The sequence below is a fragment of the Aotus nancymaae genome, unplaced genomic scaffold (assembly GCF_030222135.1).
Source record: "Aotus nancymaae isolate 86718 unplaced genomic scaffold, 86718_ANA_hifiasm-v0.15.2.pri h1tg000062l, whole genome shotgun sequence".
Classification (NCBI taxonomy): Eukaryota; Metazoa; Chordata; class Mammalia; order Primates; family Aotidae; genus Aotus; species Aotus nancymaae.
The window spans coordinates 41,838,725-41,861,157 of NW_026988476.1; the positions used below are offsets into that span (position 1 = coordinate 41,838,725).

At 35.9% G+C, this 22,433-nt stretch overlaps 1 protein-coding gene across 6 annotated transcripts in view; it reads right to left on the minus strand.

Moving 5' to 3' along the window:
* Positions 1 to 22,433, minus strand: part of ATOSA (atos homolog A) — a 116,953-nt gene that overhangs the window by 7,239 nt on the left and 87,281 nt on the right. For all 6 annotated transcript variants that reach the window (XR_001105667.2, XM_012442305.3, XM_012442302.3 and 3 more), the window contains exons 6-10: positions 20,093 to 21,908; positions 17,408 to 17,521; positions 13,487 to 13,566; positions 12,523 to 12,631; positions 5,994 to 6,152 (exon numbers count right to left, since the gene is read on the minus strand). Coding sequence is in view for 5 of the 6 variants with exons in the window: in XM_012442305.3 (XP_012297728.2) it covers positions 5,994 to 6,152; positions 12,523 to 12,631; positions 13,487 to 13,566; positions 17,408 to 17,521; positions 20,093 to 21,908 (2,278 nt within the window). In the remaining variant the exon portion in view is untranslated. The remainder of the gene's footprint in view (positions 1 to 5,993; positions 6,153 to 12,522; positions 12,632 to 13,486; positions 13,567 to 17,407; positions 17,522 to 20,092; positions 21,909 to 22,433) is intronic.

Genomic DNA, 22,433 nt, shown 5'->3' on the forward strand with positions numbered 1-22,433 from the left:
ATCCAGATATTAAGATATTTTGCTTTTGTTTGGTCATTTACTTATTAAGGAATCTAAGAATCAAAATTGATTCTGAATCAGAACACAATGGATTGAGGGCTGATTGGAGTCAAGGTTAAAGCTAAATTAAGGTCATTTCATTAGAGATGTCTAAAGGAGGATATTAGGAGTCCTCCAGTTAGTCTGCTACTCAAGGAATGATCCTTAGACGAGCATCATCAGCACCACTTAGGAACTCCCTAGGAATGGGAAATGTCTGACTTCTTCCCAGACCTACCAAGTCAAATATACATTTTAAAAAGATTCTCCATATGATATCAATTTACATTAAAGTTGGGGAATCACTGCTCTAGTACATGAAGTAGTTTTTCTCATTATGCTCTCATTACTGCAAAAATCCAGACAATAGGGAAAAATCGTAAGTTAAAACAAGGTAAATTCAAATTGAATGTGCAACAGTTTCTCAATAACCAGGATGACCAGACAGCTATAGGTAGTAATTGTGATACCTAATTATTATTTTTGAGATGGAGTCTCATTCTGTCACCCAAGCTGGAGTGCAGAGGTGCAATCTCGGCTCACTGCAACCTCTGCCTTCCAGGTTCAAGCGATTGTTCTGTCTCAGCCCCCCAAGTAGCTGGGACTACAGGCGTGCACCACCATGCCCAGCTAATTTTTGTATTTTTAGTAGAGATGGAGTTTCGCCATGTTGGCCAGGCTGGTCTCAAACTCCTGACCTCAGGTGATCTACCTGTCTTGGCCTCCCAAAGTGCTGGGATTACAGGTGTGAGCCACCATGCCCGGCCTGTGGTACTTAATTCTTAAACAGCTTTAAATGAATGCTGATTCACTTATTTTAACTGGGCTAATAATTATCTTTTAAGTAGTTACGGTAGTTAAGAAGAACAGTATGTTTTACATTTCATGATTCCATTATTATATATTATACATGCCAAGCTGTGTAAAACCAAATATAAAATAGGACTATTCTCTCAGGTGACATCTCTCTGTTGGGTTTGGAAGTTGGACCAGGGTTAGGAAGTAAAAAGGAGTGGATAAAGGTAAAAGGGAAAGCCACATTCTGACATATGAATTCCTCAGCTTCAAGTGAACAACACTTGACAATGGCTTATTAAATTAACACATTAAGCTTGGGAAATGTTCATGGAAATAGGCACTGAAAAGACATGTGGTTCTCGTGAGAAATCAATTTGTCACATGGTTATTTAAAACATGAAAAAAGCACATCAACAAACTGCAACCCTAACCAAAACAACAATAAAACTTTAACAATTTCTCTCTTACAACCTGCTCTACATGCCTAATGAGGTACTCTGCATACCACTCTTCTTCATGAGCAGAGTGTGGCTATTTACCCTACATGAAAAAGGTATGGTATATTATACCCGTCTTCTTCCTAGTTTCGAAAGAAAAAGTAAAATATACCTAAATAATGGCTCTTTTTAAAATCACATAACTACATGTAATAAATTACGTTTCTTCCTTGCCGGCCATCTGCCTCCCCACCAAATACATACAGTCAAACTGGTAAGACAACTACTAAGTTTATACCTGTTTCCTTTAATATATTCAATTACAATAGTTTTTAGAACACAATAACAGTAATTAAATCAATTTATTTAAAAAAGTAGCTTTTTGAAAATAAAAATTTAAGGCAACAATTTAAAACAATTTCTAAGCAATGTTTAGTAGCATTGGCAAGTTAGGAATTTTAGAAAGGGACTGGGAAATTATTTGGAATTTTATTATTCATCATTATTGTAATAATTTTATCATTTTAATTGATCAGCATATTAATATTTATACCTACAAAAAGTTACCATATTTAACACAAAAAAACACATTTTCTTCTGGCATTTGTATTTTTTTTTTGAGACGGAGCCTTGCTCTGTTATACAGACTAGAGTGCAGCAGCACGATCTCAGCTCAGTGTAGCCTCTGCCTCCTGGGTTCAAGCAATTCTCATGCCTCAGCCTCCTGAGTAGCTGTGATTACAGGCACCAACCACCACGCCCAGCTAATTTTTGTATTTTTAGTAGAGATGAGGTTTCATCATGTTGGCCAGGCTGGTCTCAAACTCCTGACCTCAAGTGATCCGCCCACCTCGGCCTCCCAAAGTGCTGGGATTACAGGCATGAGCCACTGCGCCCGGCCTTTCTTCTGGGATTTTAAAATGGAATAGTAGGGTTAAAATACATACGATCAAAATCTTATATAAAAACTCCTCAAATTATTATGTAATAAATATGCACAAAGAAGTGGAAAACTGAAATATATCTTGATCTGGTTAATTACAAATGAAAGGAAATCACACATGGCTCTGATAATATTATAATGCAAGTCATACTATAAATTTGCTACTGGCACACCTGCCTTAGACATTTCTGCCTGGTTTCACAATGCAACAGTTTCTAAACAGGTAAGTATTGCCATATAACACATGGAGAACATTTTTACCACTGATTCCAACTGGAGAATGATATTATATAGCTTTGAGTTAATCTTTAAGAAATTATTTAATGAGAAGTCCTATATCACCTTTATACCATAAAGATAAGATTTTCTGTGCTATAATTTTACCCTTGAGTTGTTTGTATAATCTGTGATAAGAGGTCCCCAAATTATTATTACAGTAACAAGGTTATGATAAAAGTAACAAATTGGAGTTTTGTGTCTTCGCCCTGCTGGCCTGTGGTATGTATAATCTTATCAAAACATAATCAGTTCTTTGAAAACAGACTCAACTATAAAAATATAGAGACTATTCCCTGAGGAACAAAATTAATTCAAAGCAGGAAAGATTTGTGGTCTAAGATTTGGATTGGGTCAGTTGCAAAAAGAATGCATTCCTAAGTAAACTTTTTATAGAAAAATATAGACTATTTTTCTAATTTTTCAATGAAAATACTCTATTTTCGTAGGAAAAACATAAAAGGGATAGTTTGTTGAAGAATGTTATCAGAGAAAAGAAAGTCAGAGATTCTCAAAAGTATAGATTAAACTCAGTAACCTAATTTACACCCTTGCCAGTATCTATTCAACAATATGCGTGTGTACATCCCTAGTACTTTCTGGAGTGACAAAAATCTTTTATCTCCCAATCCTTCATTTTTTAGGTATCAACTAAGATGAAAGATTAATGTTGTTTTGCTTTTTTTTGAGACAGTCTTGCTCCGTCACCAGGTGCCAGGCTGGAGTGCAGTGGAGCGATCTCAGCTCACTGTAACCTCCACCTCCCAGGTTCAAGCAATTCTCCTGCCTCAGCCTCCCAAGTAGCTGGGACTACAGGTGTGTGTCACCATCCCAGCTAATTTTTGTATTTTTAGTAGAGACAAGGTTTCACCATGTTGGCCAGGATGGTCTCCATCTCTTGACCTCACGATCCGCCCGCCTCGGCCTCCCAGAGTGCTGGGATTACAGGCGTGAGCCACCACACCCGGTCTTGTTTTGCTTTTTAAAAGTATAGTTCAAATTACCTCTTGCTCATTAATTTCCATCAAAGATATTTATATGAGCGATTTTCAGCCAGTTTACCCTTTCATCTTGTTTCCAAGCCAACCTAATGGCCAACAGGGACTCTGTTTACTAATGACAGATCACAGTATTTTATTTTATTTATTTATGTTGAAACGGAGTTTCACTCTTGTTGCCAAGGCTGGAGTGCAATGGCGTGATCTCAGCTCACTGCAACCACAGTCTCCCAGGTTCAAGATTCTCCTGCCTTAGCCTCCTGAGTAGCTGGAATTACAGGTGTGCGCCACCACACCTGGCTAATTTTTTGTATTATTAGTAGAGATGGGGTTTCACCATGTTGGCCAGGATGGTCTTGAACTCCTGGCCTCAGGTAATCCACCTGCCTCAGCCTCCCAAAGTGCTGGGATTACAGGTGTAAGCCACTGTACCCGGCCAGTTCACAGTAGTTTAGACCTTATCTTTCCATCCTCTATTATTGTGTGCCAATAAAAGGTGTGAAACTGATGAGATTCTTGATGTCCTGGTAAGGCAAAACAAGCTGTTGCTATATTCTCATATTGTAAGCATTTGAGTATGATATGCATTTATTCTTGTATTAAACTTATCTCAGTGGTAGTTTCCATTTTATTAATAGTCCAAAATTAGCAGTTATTTTTTCAAAATAACTCTGGAAAAGTGGGTACATCTTTATGGTCAATGAACAGGCAGCATATGTAATAACTGGGCAGGTTTGTTAAGTGGGGGGCCTCTGCTTTTGATAATAACCTATGCTGGACATCTTCACACTTATGACCCACAGATGTGAACACTGTTTGGAAAAGAAAACTTTGAATAAATGAGCAGACACCACTATGCTTTTTCTATCAAAGTGTGAAACACTGATCAAGGTCTTAACTAAAAGCTTCACCCTTAGAATGGAGTAAACCTTCCTTGAGCAAACTGGGCCAATAATGAGTAGGCCATATATAGGTTCCTAAAAAGTAGCTTCCTTTCGTCTCTGTTGTTTCTCAATTACGTACACGTATGTAGATGCCCCTTTTTACAGCTTTTATTAATAACAAAAGTCACTGTTGCTAATGTCCTTGAAAACCTAGAAGGTTGGGGAGAGGGATGTTAGGAGAGGAAGCAGTTGGGCCAGGTGGTAAGTTAGAAAATTCAAGCAGCAAGACTAGGCTGTAAAGTTCAGTGCCTGTAATCTACATTTCTCAAAAGTAACACCTAACATGAAAATCCAGATTTGACTCCATATTTAAAACCATCTCTGTAAACTTTTTACAGAGCTGCATGGCTAGCTACTTATCCCTCTTTGTCTTTTGGAAGAGGGCCGATACTAATCATATTCCAGTACTCATTATCATTTTACAAATGAAGACTAATATTATCCACAAGCTATTGGAATAAAAAATGGGAAAGGTGAAATCTTAAGATTGATCTTAAGACTCAACACTACACTCTATCTCAGAGGTGTCCAATCTTTTGGCTTCCCTGGGCCACGTTGGCAGAAGAAGGATTGTCTTGGGCCACACATAAAATATACTAACACTAGCAATATCTGATGAGGTAAAAAGAAAAAAAGAAAAAAAAAATCACAAAAATATCTTGTAACGTTTTAAGAATGTTTAGGAGTTTGTGTTGGGTTACACTCAAAGCCTTTCTGGGCTGCATGTGGGCCGCAGGCCGGACAAGCTCGCTCTAACTCTTCTCAGTTATCTCACTCTCCATTAAGACATTAGCATGATTCTGAAGCAGCTAGTATCCTAAAGAACTCTAGGATTAGACCAGTTGTGGTGGCTCATGACTCTAATCCCAACACTTGGAAGGTCAAAGTGGGAGCTCTGTTTGAGGCCAGGAGTTCAAGATCAGCCTGGGCAACATAGAGAGGCCGTGCCTCTACTAAAGATAAAAATTAGCTAGGCATGGTGGCGCCTATCTGTAGGCCCAGCTACTTAGGAGCTCTGAGGCAGGAGGATGGCTTGAGACCAGAAGTTTGAGGCTGCAGTGAGCTATGACTACACCACTGCACCCAGCCTAGGCAACGGAGATCCTGTCAAACAAACAAAGAACCCTAGGATTAGAAAAGAATAGGCTCAAAGACAAGCTGAACCAAACAGGAGAAAAGGGAGTGAAAAGGCTGTACAGAAGCCTTAGGTCACCAAACCCTTGTAGGACTGGAGGGCACAGTAAGCATTTGAGAATGTGTGTGAACTCAGCAAGATGGAATTACAGTGTCACTCATCAATTTTTATCACTTTTTCCAGACAAAGAGAAACAAGTAAATTTTTAGTACCATTCTTAAATGCAAAAGAGGTTATCTGTTGTGTGAACTAGCTTAGAAAGAAGTTGTGAGGTAATATTTTGGCATATTAGTTTGTATTCAGCTTTCAGTTTTCTCTTAGGAAATGATTTATACTTTCAAGTATTACACCAAAATACTTAAAGATATTTGTCATTAAGTTGGTTGATTTGTCAGGAAAACACACAATATAAAAAATACTTGCCATATAAGGAGAGGGAGCATTATCATCTGAAACACTGTAGAATGACACTTCAACTGGAAGAGTCAAATGTGTGGTGCAGAAAACACCACTTGCCCCTACCTCGGCAGTAAAGCCATCAACAATGCCAAGAGGATCTAAACGATAGTTCAAGACAGATTCCTGGAAGACAAAATAATTTTTAAAACTCAATTTAAAAAGCTAACACATTGATTTCTTTTCTATTTAAAGAAATATGCATTTAGCCAAAAGGCAGAGAAGCGATTAAAATAAATATATGACTATGCTTTCTGGTACGAACAGTGGTTGTTACTATTGCCATGTCCTCATTTCTGCTTTTCGTCTGACGTGAAGTCAACTCCATCTCCCATCAGTCTTCTACCATCCTACAAAGTTTGGCCTTCCATCACTATTTCAACTTACACTCAACTCTCCTGCAACTTTAGCATCAGTTAGGCCTAATTGTTTACTATGTTGTTTTTATATCTGCAAATCTAAAAATATGCTCTATCAGAGCAGGTATTTATCCCTCGCAGTGCCTGTTCATGGTGCTAGGCACAGAGAAACACTTAAAAACCTAACAGGTTATACATGGAAGTTCTATCAAAAGATGAAGTCAAGCACTTATAATTTTAACTGAGAAATAATTGCTTATTTTAAAAAGGCAGTAGTATGTGACATATGTTTTATTTAGTTTAATTTAAAACATAAAAGATGTGCATTTATAAAAAACTTAAAAGTACAGAAGCTCCTTATCCATCCCTCCCCCAAGGTCACTCACTGAAATAACTACTTTTAACAACTTAGTGGTTATCTTCCCAGTCATGACAAACATTTAAAACTTTTCACAAGCTTCATTTTATATACATTATATATTTTATATGTATCAATACATATATGCATACCTCATAAAATGTGATTAGCATTCCTTTAAGTAATTCTTTGAAAAGAAATGCTACAAAGCTTCATGATTCTAAAAGTTTATGTAGTCTAAATGAGAAACAGTGACATATCAGTAATTCTGATCTCCTGATGAAAAAGATAAAGCCAAAAGATGTGGGTCACAATCAACCTTCTATAGCTCCTTCTTGCCCTGTAATTAATCCAATTCATATTCTACTGATTTTACCTCACGGTCTCATGGCCTCATCTCTATCCCTACCACCACCACTATCCTTGTGACCCAGGTGATCCTCATAAGCTCTCCTCTGAATAAACGCTGCATCTTCTAATCAGTCTTTCCATCTGTAGTGTATCCCCTGTACTATTGCCAGAGTTCTTTTTTTAAAAAAGCCTTATAGTATCACCCACCACTTAAAAACTTTGTTTCCTGCTGTCTATAGGATGAGGTCAACATTCATGCCACAGCCCTTGAGCTCCACCATGCCATTCCTGTTTCATCTCTCCCAACATGTAGAGAGTCCCACGCTCCAGCTCCAGTGGATCCTTTCCAACATCACCATGCTCTTTTACATTTGCGCACGTGCCTTTGCACATACAGTTCCCTTTGTCTAGAGTCTCTGATTCCTGCACAAATTTACTTGACAAATTTCTTCTCATCTTTTGTGACCAAGCTCGAATGACATTTCCTCAGTAAAGCTTTTCCCAATCCCTTTAGCAAAGACAGTAGATATACAAGTACTAGGAAACTTCTATTACAATGATAATTACTTCAGTTTATAAATTATTTACCTGCCTGGGTAAATTATATGCCCACCGTCTCCAATAGACTATAAATGTCTCTAAGGCAGGAACTTTATCATTTAAACTTTGTATTCCTAGCACATAGTAAGTACTCAACAAATGTTTCCTAAATTAGAGGTCTATTCTGAAGATGCAAAAAGTTTTCATAGGAGGGGCACATACAAAAATGTTTCTGGACTAAGGCAAATGACCAGTATTACTTGCTGACTTTATCTGAGGTGATTTAGATTTTTGTAAATTTAATATACAAGCATATATGCTAGGCCCTACTCAGTGCAGTATGACAAGAAAAAAAAAAAGGCATACAAATAAAAAGCCAAAACTATCCCTATTTATAGATGACAAGACTGTCTATGTAGAAAAATCCCAAGGATTACTTTTAAAAATCTACTAAGTGAGTTGAGCAAGATAACTGGTGATTTTTTATGTATATCTACACACACACACACACACACACGCACACTTACACATTCATTTAAAAATATTAGCAATGAACAGTTGACAATTTTACAGTTTAAGTTACAATATCACCAGAAAACATGAAATACTTAGGTATACATCTACAAAAAGATATCCAAAATCTAGGCCAGGCGTGGTGGCTCACACTTGTAATCCCAGCAGTTTGGGAGACTGAGGTGAGAGGATTGCTTGAGGCCAGGAGTTTACGAAAAGCCTATGCAAACATAGCAAGGCCCCATTTTCACAAACTTTTTTAAAAAAATTAGCTGGGGGTCGTGGCACAAGTATGGAGTCCTAGCTACTGGGGAGGCGAGGTGGGATGAATGCTTCAGCCCGGGAGATCAAGGCTGCAATAACGTATGATCACGCAGCTACACTCCAGTGTGGGTGGCAGAGAAAGTCCCTACCCCTATTTAAAAAAAAAAAAAAAAAAGGTCTGAGATATGCATGCTAAAAACTATAAAACACTGATGAAAGAAATAAAAAAAACTTAATAAACAGATTTCATGGGTTCAAAGACTTCATATTTTTAAGATGTCAATTTTCCTCAAATTGATCTGTATTAATATAATCCAAACAAAATCTCAGTATGCTATTTTGTGGAAATAGACAAGTTGATTCAAAAATTTATATGAAAAAACAAATGAGCTAGTTTAAGCAATTATAAGAAAGAACAATAAAGTTAGGACTCACATTACCGAAATTTCAACAGTAGGAAACTGAACACCCATATGCATAAAAGGGAACTTTGACTGCACATCTCCTATTATGCAAAAATTAACTCAAAATAGATCATAGATCTAAACATATAAGCTAAAACAAACTTTTAGAAGAAAACAGAAAAAAATCTTTGTGACCTTGGGTTGGGCCAGTGGTTCTCAACCAGACGACATATGCTAATATATGAAGACATTTTTGGTTGCTAGAACTAGGCAGGGGGTTACTACTGGAATCAAGTGGGTAGAGGCCAGAGATTCTTAACCTACAATGCACAAAGAGTCCTCCAGAAGAATTATCTAACTCAAGTATCGTAAAGAAGCCTTGGGCTAGGCAATTTTTTTTAAGATTAAACATCAAAAGTAAGATTCATTAAAGAAAATGTTAATAAATTGGGAATCAAAAAATTTAAAATCTTTTAGTCTTGTAAATACACTGTCACAAAAATGTACAGTCAAACTTCACACCTGGAAAAAATATTTGGAAAACAAATTTGTTTATTTGGCAAGTAAGTGCAGAAAAAGAGAGTTAACATCAATAGTCATCAGGGAAATACAAATTAAAACCACAATAATTAAGATGAAAATGACTGATCATTGCAAACAATGGCAAGGATATGGAAGAACTAGAACTCTCATACAATGATGATGCAAGTTAAACATGGTATAATCACTTTGGAAAACAGCTTGACAGTTTCTTAACAGTTAAACATACATCTATCCTATTACCTATTCTATTCTGTTCTGGGTAGTTACCCAAGTGAAATGAAAATGTGTGTCCACATAAAAATTCATACACAAATGTTTATAGCAGCTTTATTTTTAATAACCCCAAACTGGTGATAACCCACAAGTCTAAAATAAGGTGAATGAATAAACAAACTGTGGAATATCTATACAACAACAATAAAAAGGAATGAACTCTTGATATACAGGACAACATGGATTATCTTAAAAACAGTGACACTGGGTTAAATAAATCCCCAAGCCACCTCCCTAAGAGTAAATACTGTGTGACTACATTTATATAAAATTCTAGAAGATACAAGCTATTTTATAGTGACAGAAAGCACTAAGATTTCCTCATAGAGGAAAAATAACTCATTTCCAATGGTTGTATTATGCTGGACTGAAATGACAGAAGAAAATCACAGGACAGATGAAGTGAACAGATGATGACAAGGTTTTGCAGTAGAAAACTCTAAATCAGGGGTGTCCAATCATTTGGCTTCCCTGGGCCACACTGGAAGAAGAAGAACTGTCTTGAGCCATATGTAAAATATGAATTGTCTCGGCCACATGTTAAATATACTAACATTGGCTGAGCGCAGTGACTCATGCCTATAATCCCAGCACTTTGGGAGGCCGAGGCAGGTGGATCACCTGAGATCAGGAGTTGGAGACTAGCCTAACCAACATGGTGAAACGCGTCTCTACTAAAAATACAAAAATTAGCTGGGTGTGGTGGCATGGGCCTGTAATCCCAGCTACTCAGGAGGCTGAGGCAGGAGAATCACTTGAACCCGGGATGTGGAAGTTGCAGTGAGCCAAGGTTGTGCCATTGCACTCAAGCCTGGGTGACAGAATAAGACTCTGTCATTAAAAAAAAAAAAGAAAAAAAAAAAATATATATATATATATATATATATATATATATAGAGAGAGAGAGAGAGAGAGAGAGAGAGAGAGAGAGAGAGACATTAACGCTAGCTGATGAGCTTAAAAAAAAATCACCAAAAAAAAAAAAATCTAACATTTTAAGAAAGTTTACAAATTTGTGTTGGGCTGCATTCAAAGCCGTCCTAGGCCACAGCTGGGCAAGCTTGCTCTAAATGGTAGCAAGAAAAGGTGACTATTAGCTATTAGACTATTTGGGTATTATTCTGTGCCCATGTGTTTCCAGACTTTAATTAATGCCCCATAAATAATGTCTAAGGATCATGATTTCCCCCAACATTACAGGGATAAGACTTTGTCCTGTTTCATTAAACAAATCTAATGTGTCTTTTTAGTGATTCAAGTCTAACCCCATCTTCTACTGCCACAGAATATCAAATTCACTAAGCAGAGGAAATATCTTCTGTAATTTACTTAAAACATTAAATTCATTACAAGTAAGACCTATGTGTTGGACAGTCTCAGAACATCTCTATTTCTTAAGTCACTTGAAAAATGTATGTATATTTGCACAAATAGAATCCTCTGATAACTGTGTACTGATCCTTAACTATCTTCTGTGATATGGTTTGGATATGGATATGTTTGTCCCCTTCAAATCTCATGTTGTAATGTAATCCCCAATGTTGAAGGTGGGGCCTGGTAGGAGGTGTTTGGGTCATGGAGGTCGATCCTTCATGAATGGCTTGTTCTGTCCTTGCAATAGTAGGTTCTTAATGAGATCTGGTTGTTTAAAAGCATATGGCACCTCCCCGCTCACTCTCTTGCTCCTGCTCTCACCATAGGATGTGCCTGCTCCCCCTTTGCCTACCACCATAAGTAAAAGCTCCTGAAGGCCTCATCAGAAGTGGATGCCCGCACCATGCTTCATGTAAAGCCTGCAGAACTGTGAGCCAATTAAACCTCTTTTCTTTATAAATTCCCCAGTCTCTGGTATTCGTTTACAGCAATGCAAAAACAGCCTTAATACTTTCCCTGTTCTAAAGTTTTCACATATCAGACTGCTCTTTTTCACTTATACATTTTTTGTAGTATATACCTCAGAAGGAGCCAAAAAAAAAATGTCTTGTAGTACAAAGGTTGCAGAGCACCTGACCCTCATAATGGCCTATGCAATTTTAATTTGATGACAAAGAGGAATAGAGAGCTTGACATCTCCGAAATGATACCTTCAAAGTGACATGAAAAGACTTACTCTTTAGTGGAAATGAGACATCTTTTCATTTCCACTAAAACTTTGAAAGATAGCTTCACTAGTGAAATAGTTACAAAGCATATGGTTAATATATCAAAACACAACTCCTGTAAAACTACTTATCTTAAAAATACAAAATTTTAATTATTTTCCCCTAAAAAACTCACCAGTTAAAATCACTTTAAAAATGTTATTTACAGATTCATGTTTAAGGTTAAACTCATTTCTAATTACAGATAACTGAAACAGATAACTGAAACCCATGATTTCTACTTGACCCCAAGTAGAAATTTTGGGAATAAACACATCAGAAATCTTATTTGAATTTAAAAAAAAAAACACCTCGTGGCTTTAGAATAGCTGTAGATTTACAAAGAAGTTGCAGATGAAGTGCACAGAAACGTTTGGTTTTGCAAACCAACTTCCCTGATTATGAAGGGGCTGCTGACAGTACACCATTATGTTCCCTGGGTCCTAGACCCAACTTTACCAAGTAAGAAGACGACAAATATATCCTCCTGACTAAAGTAACAGATTCCTCAATCCAACCTAATTTCACCAGTCTTCTATTCTCCACTATCAGCTACCCAATTCTAAGATGTCACTGCCAACAACTCTGACTTCTCTTCTTGTGAAAATAAAATTAAAAGGTAACGTCAACACTTGAAAAAAAGACAATTCCTTTTTTTCCCTTTCACGACCAAAGTTAAAGACATAAAATGACACCCTGGAACCTAGGATAAGAAATTTCCATTTAAAAAACAGTTTCAAAGCACATTACCTCAAAATTTCCTAGGAGACTAAGACTTGTTATAGGTGGAGCGCTAGAACTCAAAAATGGTTTTTCATGAATATCTGGATCATCTTCAATGTTTAAACATGGTCGAGGACTATTAAAAAAAACAAATCAGCAAAATAACACATTAGCCACAATACTTTTTTTTTTTTTTTTTTTTTTTGAGTCAGGGTCTTACTCTGTCACCCAGGCTGGAGTGCAGTGGTGCCATCATAGCTCATTACAGCCTCAAACTCCTAGCTTCAGGCAATCCACCTGCCTCAGCCTCCCAAAGTGCTGGGATTACAGGTGTAAGCCACCAAGCCGAGCCACAATATTATTTACTTTGGCACAAAATTAGGAAAATCTGAACAATTCTACTCAAACTACCATAATAAAACTAATGTTACCAAATTTTAAAATATAAAATTTCAAGTTTAAAATTCCCAATCAGATATTATTATCTTTGTTACAATATTTTATAAACACACATACACACATTCTAAAAGGTTTCAGGGTGGAATTTAGAACATATCAGATAGTGGCATCTACTGGAAATAAATAATAATGCAGACTTCTATATCAGTCTTATTTTCAGTTAATAATGAGAATACGAGGGCAAAATTGTGTGACTAAAGAATATAATCAGGGTATTATTTGCCAACATGGCAAAAAATGGCCAAGGTTGTTTTTATCCCCCGCAAAAGAGTAACAGGTAGTAGAGGTTAATGACTAGAAATATATAAAACCACTTAAATGCTAAAACCAATGTAAGAGTTTATGATAACCACTATATAGTTGCTACTCATTGACTTAATTTCTTCCACACTTAATAACTGTGTGTGTACATGGTATCATACTGTAAGATTCCTGTCACAATTCTGCTTTTTAAAATCAACATTATCTATTGTTAAAGACCAGAATTTTGTGAAATTGTTTGATACACACAAATGAATTTTGAGATAAATACCTTCTAGATGAGAAGCTTTTCAGATGCAGTAATGAAGAGTCCAGATCAAAGCAACCCGATTGTGTTTTTCTTTGAGGAACCTAAGGTCAAAATGATCATTTGTGATATTAAAAAAAATTAATTTTTTCTTGAATTGATAAAATACTTTTCAAATGAAAGTTAGGCGTATCTTTGAAATACAACTTCTCCTATAATAGCTTATTTAAAATCATGCTGTTCATTACATGTTGTTCTTATTTCTTATTTTATTAACTAGTGTTGAAAAAATAGATGATTAATAAAAGCACTTTTACTAGGTTTTGATTTTTATAAGAAGCAGAACCAGTTTTTTCCAAAACCAAATCCTGCATAGAATTCCAATATATAATATAAATAGGATTTGGCTTTTTTGTATACTTCTCTATTATTTTTTTTGGCGGGGGGATACTTCCAACTTTAAAATAAAGAGGAAAAAAAACAACAAAATAGAGATAGAAGCCTGAGGTCTTGCCAGCACAGCCCATCTTTTGCCCATTCCATCGACTGCAACATTTCCAAGAACTCTAATGCTTTACAGAGAATAGATTTGAAAAGTACTGCTCTCCTAGGTTTTCAACCATCATTGTATACCAGATTACTTTTAGGGCAAAACACCACCTAGCTCAAAATATCCTACAATGAAAGACCTACATGTTAATAAAGGTAAAATAATATACAACATACAAGTTAGATAGTTTTGTTTCTGTAATATTAAAGATGTGTATCTGACTCACTTGTCTAATTGGTGACTGAAGAAATAGATGATATTGAAAGTCTAAACCACCTCAACATTTTGGAGAGTTGTACAAGTGCACCATTTTATTTGCCGTAGTCAGAATTTACTGTGAAATTTTCAATCTAAACCCTCATGTCTTCAATTCTGGAAAGTTTTCTACCTTTACTTCTAATATTGCATTTCCCTAATCCATTTAGTCCTTCTTTTTAAATTTCTACTAGACTTACATTGAACATCTTATTTTCTTTTCTCTACAGCTTTTTCGTATTTTACTATTTCTCTTCCTTTTTGTGCTTCATTCTAGATGCTCCCTAAATATTTGCCAACTCACTCACAAAATCTCTATTGAGCTGATCCTAGTCTGCTGTTTAATTCATCTGCATGTATATGCTTCTGTGTGTATGGACTTCATATATTTTTCATATCTAGACTTTCTATTTAGTTCAAATCTAAGATGTTTCATCTAAATTCCCTATCTTTGCCTTCATTTATCTCCCAGAAACACTTTAAAGTTATTTTTAACTCTCAATTTGCTCTGATAACAGAGTTCCTATATGTGCAACATCCCATTTATTGCTCCTGCTGATTCTTTTAAGGTGTTTTGTAATTTTTTTTCCTCTAAGACCATCTTCAGTAAGAGGTATTTTCTATAAAAATAAATCCTTGCTGCTCTGTTTACAGATGTGGGACAGTTTCATGTTTCTCCTTCTAATACTAAATGGATTTCAAGGGTTCCAATTTAGTTTTCATGGCTTTTTCTTAGCTAGACATCTCTGAATTTCATAGGCAGCATAAATTCAGAACCCCTACTATGTGTGGCTTAGGTTTAGGCACAATTTCTTTCGGGTGCTTCCTTTTCTCCCACATACTCCACCCGATACACTTGTGAGTAAACAGATGAATATTTTTTCTCCTCCCTCATTTATAGAAAGCCCGTCTTCCCTGTTTCTGGCTTTATTAAGAATCTGGTCTCAGCTGAGATTGTTACAGACTTGTAGCCTGGACTTCTGTCTCAGCAGGGGCTACATATTTGAACCCTAGTAATATTTTAGGTTCAAATATCCTAGGGGACCAGGTTATATTTTAGGTTCAAATATCCTAGGGGACCAGGTTACTCCTTGGGAATTTTTCTTTCTTGCTCTTACATTATGCATTTGGAAATTATTATACTTCTTCCAGAATCTCTGTGTGGGGGAAGGGGCAAGTGTCTTCCTATACTGACTCAGTCCACCAGATTGACCAGAAGTCTGTGGTGCTTTTTATATTGGTATGACGCTGAAATTTTTTCCCCTGATCACTTAAGCATTTTAAATCACCTCATAGGTAGGTCAAACATTTGGAGTTTTCATTTTAAAATGGACAAAAAAAATCTGAACAGTCATTTCTCAAAAGACAACATACAAATGGCCAACAGGTATATGAAAAAATGCTCAACACCACTAATCAGAGAAATGCACATTAAAACCATAATGAGATGTTGTCTCACTCCAGTTAAAATGACTTCTATCCAAAACACAGGCAATAATGGATGCTGGCAAGGAGGGAACAATAGGGAAACCCTCATACACTGTTAGTGGGAATGTAAATTAGTACAGGCACTGTGGAGAAGAGCATGGAGGTTCCTCAAAAAACTAACAATAGAACTACCATATGATCCAGCAATCCCACTGCTGGGCACATATCTTAAGGGAAAAAAAGGGAAATTAGTATACTAAAGAGATAGCTGCACTCCAATGTTTACTGCAGCACCATTTGCAACAGCCAAGATATGGAAGCAACCTAAGTGTCCATCAGTAGATGGATGAAGAAAGAAAATGTAGTACAGATACAACAGAATATTATCCAGCCATAAGAAGGAGTGAATTCCTGTCTTTTGCAATAATCTGAATGAAATGGAAGGACATTATGCTAAGTGAAATAAGCCTGGCAAGAAAGACAAATATTCCATGTTCTTACTCAAATGGAGGAGCTTAAAAAAAATTGAACTAATGAAGATAAAGGGTGTAACAATGGTTGCCAGGGACTTGAAGAATTGTGAGTAGGGAAGGATAAAGTGGGAATGGTTAATGGGTTCAAAAACACTGTTGAATACAATGAATAAGATCTAGTATTTGGTAGTATAACAGGGTAACCATAGTAAAAAATAATTTATTGTATATTTAAAAATAAGAGTGAAATTGGAAGGTTCCTAACACAAAGAAATGATAAAGCCTTGAGGTGATAGGTAACCCATTTACCCTGATTTGATCATTACACATCACACGTACCCCATAAATATATACAACTATTATGTACCCATAAGAATTAAAAAAAAAAATTTGGAATTTTAAAAAGTTGTTTGGACTTCAACTTTTCTAAAATGGAACCCTGAGGTCCAAGTTATACATTTAAATTCTACATCTATTGTTCAGTAATTATTTTTTTGAACATATGCCAGATATTGTATTCTTTTAGTTACTAAAAAACACATACAACTAAAAATACATTTGTAGCAAATTACATAGGCTTTTAGTTCTGCTACAAAATTTACTGCTTACCCCATGTTTAACTGAAATGGTAGCCATACCAACTAACTACTGAGTGCTTATATGCAAGAGGAATGCTACTAATCCTCACAACACTAAGGTAGACATTATCATCCTGATCTGCAGATGAGGAAACTGAGACTCCATGAGATTGTGTTGCATAACTAGGGTGAAGTCAGTGTGACTCCAAAGTGATGCTTTTAACTACTGTACTCAGATCTCTAAATCTACATGTAATTGAGGAGTGCAGAGATTTTTATGTCTCAAAATAAGATGATTAAGTAAAGGGATTCCAAATCAAAAACAGCAATAGATTTAATTTGCAGATGACCCAGTTAGTGATATCATTAAGATACAAATCTACTTTATAGCTTTTGTTTTCACATCTAGTAACAATGAAAATTTTAGGCAAAATAATTTCAGAGAAATTTTGTAACTCTAGTAAATTTCATTTTTATTCACATTTTTGCCTTTTCCTATATTATCACATAGCTGTTAAATGTATTGTCAAAAAATAAAATGTTTGATAACTGGAAATTTATTTTAAAGATAAAGTTTTTCAATTAAAATCTGAATAAAATTATTTGTAAACCTTTCAGATATGTGCAAGTTCTAAGCATGAGATAAGAAAAAAATGCTTACAGGGCTTGAAAGAAGAGGCAATCCAGTTTGAGGATGAAAGGCTCTGGTTGAAGTTCCATCCAAGGAATGAAAATTATGTTTTCGCCAGACATTTGAATGTTTCAGTGTAGTCCTCTGTTAGGAAAATAATTATATTTTAATTATAATAATTTAATACCATTTAAAGAACTTGCACAGATTTTTTGTTTTTAGACTCATTCCCAACACAATCTGAGGTACTGCTGGTGAAGCTGGTGATATACAGGTTGAATATCCCTTATACAAAATACTTGGGGTCTAAAAGTGTTTAGAAGTTTGAATTCTTTTTCTCGATCTTGGAATATTTGCATCATACATACTTTACTGGTTAAGCACCCCAAATGCAAAAATCCCAAATCCAAAACATTCCAATGAAAATTTCCTTTGAGACCTTCTCAGCAATCAAAAGTTTGAATTTTGGAACATTTCAAATTTGGGATGCTCAAACTGTGTATCTGTAGCTTATATCTACACACATGTATATATTCTAATTAGAAAACAATGTCTAAAATGGTTTTTGTACTATGCTGAATAAACTAAGTTCTAAAGAAAATATCCCAGCATTTTGGGAGGCCGAGGCAGGCAGATCACGAAGTCAAGAGATTGAGACCATGTCTCTACTAAAAATACAAAAATTAGCTGGGTGTGGTGGCACGCGTCTGTAGTCCCAGCTACTTAGGAGGCTGAGGCAGGAGAATTGCTTGAACCCAGGAGGCGGAGGTTGCAGTGAGCCGAGATTGTGCCACTGCACTCCAGCCTGGTGCCTGGTGACGGAGCGAGACTGTCTCAAAAAAAAAAAAAAAAAAAGAAAAGAAAATATGTCCAAATGTAAATGCCTTACATGGTTATGTTTGTTCAGAATTTATCATCTAGCAAGCTAATATTTTATTATTTGGATTTGTGAAAAAACTACTATGGTAGTTCCCCCGAATTCTCAGGGGATACATTCCATAAACCCCAGTGGATGCCTGAAATCACGCATAGTACCAAACACTATATATATTTTTTCCTATACATACCTATCATAAAGTTTAATTTATAAATTAGGCACAATGAGATTAATGATAATAATAAAATATAATTATAACAATATACTGTAATAAAAGTCATGTGTCTCAAAAAACAAAAACAGAAAAAAACCAACCAACCAAAAAAAAGCAGAAGCACTCAACTTTTTAATATTTGACCTGTCATTTCAAGAGAAGGAATAGTATATAATATGTATAAAATAACACTTGGATTTTGTATGTTGCTTGTATATAATGTTCAGCTATAGTAGATAATAGGTTTGTGCAAAAGTAATTGAGTTTTTTGCCACTGAAAGTAATGGCAAATTGCAATTACTTTTGCACCAACTTAATAGAATACTTGGTTCTTTTGGTTTCACCATGGGACAGGGAGGACAGTTATGAGGAAACTGGGACTCAAAGAGAATAACAGACATACCAGTAGATGTACAAAGTCCTTAGTGATTCAACTGACAACCCCACCCCAGTCTCTTGACTCCTAATATGGACTTCTACTACCTCACAATAACCCAAGGCAAATCTGTGGACTACACAAGTCCTTGGTTCATTCCTCCTGTTGAGAAAATGAATGAATTCCTCTTGTTGCCTTTTTTATTTCAGTACTTATAAACAATTCTTGGAGAGTACACAGGAGTCAGAAATTAAATTTGTATTAGCTTAATGTATTATTTGTCAGCAAGTCGGACCAAATACTAGCAGTGTGACCACTGCGCTATGCTGTTGGTCAGTTAATGACTTTGAAAATATATACAGGGAAATCACTAAGCTACTGGTCCCAACACCTGAGTTATAGTCCTGGCTTCACAGTTTAGTCCTTGGGTGACAGTGAATTACTTTTAAAAACCTGATTTTATAAGACTCATGATAAATCTCTTTTGCCTATCTCAGAGTGGTAACAATCAAATAATTTGGTAAGTGTCTTGTAGACCTTAACGTACTATATGAATAAAAGATATCTTGTTATTTCCATTTCGTTTTTTGAGACAGGGTCTCACTTTGTTGCCCAGGCTGGAGTGTAGTGGCACAATCATAGCTCATTGCAATCTTGAACTCCTGGGCTCAAGTGGTCCCGCCACCTCAGCCTCCCAAATAGCTAGGCCTATAGGTGTGTAGCACCATGCCTGGCTAAATTTTAAATTTCTTTTTTTTTTTTGTAGAGACAGGGTCTCACTATGTTGCCCAGGCTGGTCTCCAACTCCTAAGCTCAAGTGATCCTTCTGCTTCAGACTCCCAAATTGTTGAGAGCCACCATGCCTGGCCTGGGTGCTTCTGACTAGAAGAAAAATAGGCTTTTAAGATGGAGGAGCAGGGAGAGAACAGAGCTAAAAGACCTAAATAATAGACCTAACACGTCATGAAAAGAATTACTGTCCTATTAACGGTTTTTTAAAAAAAGGTACCACTTCCTATTTTTTAAACCGCAAGATCTTCATTTCCTCCATTTACTTAGCATTTGTTCTTAGGAGAGTGGGTTATTTGCAAGGATGTTAATACTAGTTCTGTAGGTTTATTATTGTATCAGATTGTGTGTCCCATAGACAATGGAACCTTGGGCCTTTATAACTAGATCTCTCGCAAACAAAATTTAAACCACAACAAATATTTGAGAATCATATTTGACATATTAGATGCTACTTACCAATACCTCCGTATTTTTTGGTTGCTCACATGTAGACAAACAGTCTTTGAAACTTCTTCTCTGAGAACAGTTTTGGGACTTTTCATTAGTTGGATCTTCTTTCTTATCCTGTTCATTTTGTAATTGGTCTGACTTTTTACATTTGAAACCTTCATTATCTTTATTGAGATAATTTTCTGTGCTATTAAGTTCAGTATTTTGCTTACATGTCTTAGGCCTTTTTGAGTCTTTATTTGAGCACATGCTTTCATGTTTGTTCAAATATTCAGACATTTCCAACATAGTAACTTTTGTTTTTGAGTCATTTTTTTTTGAATCATCAGATTGAAGATTGCCAAAGTATTTTAGATGATCATTCTCATGTATTAATTTTTCCTTATACTTATTTACACAAATCTGTTTTTCAATACTATTGCAGTATGAATACTGTTTATCAATTCCATTGCTCATTTCTTGCTCCTTAAATCTGCTTGTCAAATCTAAGTTATTTTCTTTGCACTGAGACGTAATTGAGGAAGTCAATAAACTAGTACTTTTGTTCTGTGTCTCCTGATATGTATTTTGGATGATTTCACTAGGATTGTTTTGACACTGATTTCTTGTTTCAGGTTTCAAAGAACACTTTTCTTTACTATTGTATTTAAAGGAGCTAAAAGATTTATTAGGTATTAAGTTTTTCCCATCACTGGTGTCTCCTAAGAAGGAACATTTTGTGTGAGAAATGGAAACAGAGGACTCATCCTTATTTTTCTTCAACAAATTTTTGTCTTCATATGAACTCCTAAACACTTTAGATGCAACCGAACTGGAGTCCTGCATGTTGAATGACTGCCGGGGGATATGTGATGCTGCTGGATCAATGTGCTCCAAGTGTTGAGCAATCCTTGCAATAACATCTTGTCGCTCCTGGAGTAAAGAGCCTATCAAAGGATTAGTCTCTCCAACAGACAGATGAGAATGAAAGCCATTAGAAATACAAGTTTCACTTCGAGGAGTTTCTGGTTTTAGTCGAATTTTCCCTTCATTGGTGTCTTCTGGGGAGGTAAACTCTGGACTACCAAAAGACATGGAGAAAGTTTCTTTACATTTTCCCACATTCTCATTTTCTTGTGAAACCCGGAAAAATTTTGAATGACGTGAACTAGACTCTTGAGTATTAAATGGATGTCCAGAAACATGTGAAGTGCTTGGATCACAATGAATCAAATGCTGGGCAATTCTTGCAATGATTTCTTTCCGCTCCTGAATTAAACAGCCTATTAAAGGATTAGTCTCACCAGCTGCTTGCCAGAAACTCTGGCGGTTAGAGACACTGGAATCAATCACTGGAAATGATTTTAAAGTTCTCACTGATGTTTCACGTGATTTTATGTCACCTACACCACTAAAGCCCAGAATATTGGCTTGAGATGTCCCATGGTCAGAGTTAATGCCAGTGCCTGGATATAGTCTGACATTTTTGACAGCTGCAGTATATTCTGGAGTTGGGCCATTTTTTGCATGTAATACACTTTCAGGTGCCATGGTCCAAGTTTGTTTGCTACACAGACGCTGTGAACTGTTTGTACCACACTGTTCTGCTTCATTTGAATGATGGTGCTGATAGGTTTTAAGTTTATGTTGTTGAATTCTTTTCTCATAAAGGCCAATATTAGTGTGAATACTACAGGTCAAAACTGGATAATTAGATTGTCTGGGCAAGGACTGAACACTGACTTTCAAGGCAACACTGTGAGAAACATTGGGAACAGGAAACACATGCTCAGTCGGAGTCTGTGAAAAATTCCATTGTAGGTCTACGTCAGCAGCACTGATTCTAGAATCACACAGAAAAATACTGTGTTAACGGATTATAAAGGTTATATCCTTATTATTGCATATTATTTTAAAGGTAAAGCAGTCATACACTTATTTTTGTTTGCACTAATTACCACTGAAGCTTACTATTAGCCACTTTATCACGCACATCATTCTGATAAAACCAATGTAAGTGATATAATAGTTTATGCTTGGAAGAGATGATCTTTTTAAGAATATCAGATCACTTAAACATTAAAGCTCAAGAATATTATAATTTAAAAATATTTGTTAAAACAGAAAAAAAGACCTCATATTTACTAGTAGATATATGGATTCAGCTAATTCTATTGTGCAAAGTGATTAAGAGACACCCAATCTCACGGCCATCTGCCTAAAAAGCCAATCAGCTGTTTAGCAGCCTATACATTTACATTATTCAAGATGCCAAAAATTAAGTAAAACTAACATAGAAATTCAGCAGCTCAGAAAACTTTTCTACTTTATAACAGTAGCATTAAGTCTACTGGTTCTCTAAAGTAAG